The following is a 4,067-nucleotide window of genomic DNA, read 5'->3' on the forward strand; positions in this document are numbered from 1 at the left end:
TAAACAGAAACTCAGACGGAGATCAGCTGATGTGCCTCGCAGTTCTATTTAAAGGTGCCTGAGCCTGCACAGCGCGATCAGACTCCAAAATGACTTTCCTTGCCTCAAAAGTCTTTTATCTGTCGCAGCTCTTGCAGGTTTGCACCGACACCCTGCTCGGCATCTTTAACGGAGTCTTCTCCACACTGTTTTCCTGGACGGCAGCTGTGCGTCTGCAGGAGAAGGAGACCAAGTTGACGGATGACGGAGCGCCGGGTCAACAGGAGAGCACGGATCAAACGACTCCAACGAGCGTGAACTATCACTTTCTACGCACTTGTAATTACAAATGTGGATTTTGTTTCCACACTGCGAAAACGTCCTTCATCTTGCCTCTGGATGAAGCCCAGAGGGGCCTCAAACTTCTCAAAGAAGCAGGTGAATATGACAAATTATAGGCGTTGTCGTCTCTCTATCTTGTTGTTGCATTCTCTCTGATGACTGTTTGTGTTTCCTCTGTCAGGCATGGAAAAGATCAACTTCTCCGGGGGTGAACCTTTCCTGCACCAAAAGGGAGATTATCTGGGGAAGTTGGTTCAGTACTGCAAACAGGACCTGCAGCTGCCAAGTGTCAGCATCGTCAGCAACGGAAGTATGATCAGAGAAAAGTGGTTCCAGAAATACGGTAAGAACTCACACACTCTCACGCACACACACAATATTAGTGTGAACTTTCCCATCAAGATGTCCAAATGTCTACAGTATATTTGGCAAATGCAGTATTAGATTGATCATAGGCGTTTTCTTCATTTCCCTCTATTTGACACTAGATGGCAGCATTGAGTTATTCATATATATTTTTCAGCTTTTCATCTCTTTTCTCTCTCAGGTGACCATCTGGACATCTTGGCCATTTCCTGTGACAGCTTTGACGAGTCGACCAACCAGCTGATCGGCAGGGCTCAGGGCAAGAAGAGCCACCTGGACAACCTCTACAAGATCCGCAACTGGTGCCAGCAATACAAAGTGGCGTTCAAAATCAACTCTGTCATCAACACTTTCAACATCGACGAGGACATGAGCGACAACATCGCCGAGCTCCACCCTGTCAGGTGGAAGGTACAGACAGAGGAGGAAAAAGTGTGTGTGTCTGTGTGTGTTTGTGTGTGTGTACTTATCATCGCTCTCTATCTGAATTCAGGTGTTCCAGTGCCTGGTGATTGGTGGGGAGAATGCAGGGGAGAACGCACTGAGGGATGCAGAGAGGTTTGTTATCAGTGACCAACAGTTCCAGGAGTTCTTGGATCGACACAGCAACGTGGACTGCCTGGTGCCAGAGTCCAATGAGAAGGTATTAGAATTTATTAGCTTGGAGTTCTGCAATAAAACATATAGGACTTTTGATAACACCAAGTCATAAAGTGTTTTGCAGCTATTGCATGTTGCCAAATTGCCAAGAATGTGCCCATCCCTCTGTGCTCATCAGTCTGTGACAGTGAGAATCAAAACTGAAAGGAGGGATGTGTTTCTGTTCCACAGAAGTTGAAGTGTTTGATTAAGTTTCCTCGCAGAAAACTGCACAACTATAATGACGCAATGTCACATAAGACACATTTTGTACTTTGATGTCCAGACCTTGCCCTTCCTCATAGCATTTCTGGACATTTTCTATTAAAAGTAGAAAAACAAATAGGTCAATTGAAGTCAACATTGTAATATAGTAACTAATCAAGGTTGCAGTCAGAACAAACATAATGTTTGTGGTCTTGTTTTCTTTTCAGATGAGGAACTCCTACCTCATCCTGGACGAATATGTAAGTACTTTGTATTGTTTATGGTTTAAACCCACTTCTCATGACAGAATCGCTAGTCTTTCTTTAAGAGACTGGGCCATTAACTTTGCCACTAAATGTTATTTTAAGTATTGAAGTACTTTCCTCCAAGCTTGCAGTAGTTAAAGAACACTAAATGATGCTTGAAATCATTAAACAGGTCTGAAATGTAAAATTTTGGTGTAACACAGTTTTTCAGCCATTTGAGTGAGGGGCAAATAAGTTCAAACATATTTTGCCTTTTTAATGTTTTGTTTAATGTTTTTGACTCCAAAACACAGGAAACAGGACCCCTTTTGATGATGTTTTTTTTTCTTCAGATGCGTTTCCTGGACTGCCGAGAGGGAAGGAAGGACCCGTCCAAGTCCATCCTGGATGTTGGCGTGGAGGGAGCCATTCGCTTCAGCGGCTTTGATGAGAGAATGTTTCTGAAGCGAGGAGGGAAATACCTGTGGAGTAAAGCTGATATGAAGATGGAGTGGTGAATTCTGCTACTCCTCTTTGTTTTACTTTACCTTTGCTCAGTGAAATTGTAGTTGCAATGATAACTATGTTTCCCCTCATGTTTATAAAAAAAAATTCAACATAGATTCAACATTCAACATAGATTCAACATAGATGCTAAGAGGCAGAGCTATGTTTTTTTTTTTTTTGTCCTGTTGTCCTGTTTTTTTGTCCTGTTGTTCCACTTGAACTTCGGTTCTTGGCACTTACTCTTGTTGTTCTCTCTGGACTAGGTCTTTGCTTGTGTTGTATTCATTCTCATATGTGCATCTGCAAATGACTTAATGTAAATATAAATGTATTTTTTTTTTTATGCGTTACAGATGGAATTTGCTTATGAAGGAAATGTATAGAGATATTTGTTAAATAGGATAAATGTAGTGGTTATGAGTAGTATTGTTTCTTTGCACTGATCGGCAAACAAATGTGAAAATATATTTTGTTAAAAAAATGAATAAAGTATGTTTATGTACATTTATTTTGTGTCATTGTATTTTAATTAATCTTATCGAAGACTAATCAACTTTCCTGGTTCCAGAATACATAACAAATCGGTCCTTTTCTTCCTTCTTGGCCTCCTGCTGGCTGCCCTACAGGCCACAGCATAGTGACCAGCTTTATGACCTCACACTTATTGATTATCCTCCACACAGTCTTTGGTCAAACAGAGGACCACATTTCCTCACTATAATTTGTTTGTGAACAACTGTTTTCCTTGAGTGTCCCCACTGGAGTACAGTAGAAATTAGGTCATCTAAAATTGGCTACAGCGGCCCTTCAGGTGTGAAATCCTAACAAAGTTTAAAATTCCAGTAATGTAAGTTGGTCAAAGGCTGTGGTGTTGTTTTAACACTGTAATCATAAGGTTATGGGGGTATGAGTTTGGCCTGCAGGCGTCACATCACACAGTCACTCCTATAGGTCCCACACACAAGGCCCTTCATTTATATGTACCCTATGTTGAACATTAAATTGAGCTTGTGTCTCATTGGTTACCATAGCAGCCTACTGGGAAACTACCGGGACAGAAAAGACATTTCACAGTTTGATCCTACTTTGCCCTTTGTCCCAAAAACACTTTTCATATGGAATATTAAATCATGCAAGCTGCAGCAGTATTTTGATATCAAGGTACATTTGTTTATGACAGATGATAGTCTCATTTGATATCCTTTCAATTTTAATGTATGCTTCATGGTTCATCTCCTCTCTACTTGCTCTTAAATTACAGTGCTGTCATTGATACTCTGCTCTCATCTCTTTTTTTTTTAATGTTGTTTATGTTTTATGATGTATCTTATTTGAATACTTTTCCTCCTCCGCCTGCTTTATCACTACTTTTAATAATTTACTGCTTTTACTGCTGTCATTCTGGGTGAACTTTATGGCCTAATGGAAAAATGCCATATAAAGTTTATTGCGATTAATATTAACATTGTTACTTTTGTTATATTGCCGTGCATTTTTATCTTGCCTTTATTAACTTCTTAAATGATTTATCACGAATTATCTGTTGGTGCTTTTTTTAAATTTCTTTTTTTATTTTGTTTATGCCTGAAAAGTGCTATAAAAGAAAAATGTTGATAATTTATTATCTTCCTGTTCCAGGTTTTTTTCCTTTTTCCTTTTATACTCTTGCGTTGTTTTATTGCGTAGTCTTAAAGTCTATCAGCTGGTGTGTATAAACAAAACAAAAAAACAATGTCAGTTCCGGGGTTTGGCCAGTGAGAGGCGCTGTAGTCGCTGCTAACG

At 39.8% G+C, this 4,067-nt stretch overlaps 1 protein-coding gene across 1 annotated transcript; it reads left to right on the top strand.

Moving 5' to 3' along the window:
* On the top strand, positions 1–2,793 carry rsad2 (radical S-adenosyl methionine domain containing 2). Its single transcript, XM_076165545.1, has 6 exons — positions 1–417; positions 503–664; positions 869–1,098; positions 1,181–1,330; positions 1,761–1,793; positions 2,132–2,793. The coding sequence occupies exons 1-6, from the start codon at positions 90–92 to the stop codon at positions 2,294–2,296; spliced, it is 1,068 nt and encodes a 355-aa protein (XP_076021660.1). The 5' UTR covers positions 1–89; the 3' UTR covers positions 2,297–2,793.
* The last annotated feature ends 1,274 nt before the right edge of the window (positions 2,794–4,067 follow it).

This window comes from Genypterus blacodes, unplaced genomic scaffold (assembly GCF_046128005.1).
Source record: "Genypterus blacodes isolate CSIRO-AG114 ecotype Tasmania unplaced genomic scaffold, CSIRO-AGI_Gbla_v1 ptg000147l_1, whole genome shotgun sequence".
Classification (NCBI taxonomy): Eukaryota; Metazoa; Chordata; class Actinopteri; order Ophidiiformes; family Ophidiidae; genus Genypterus; species Genypterus blacodes.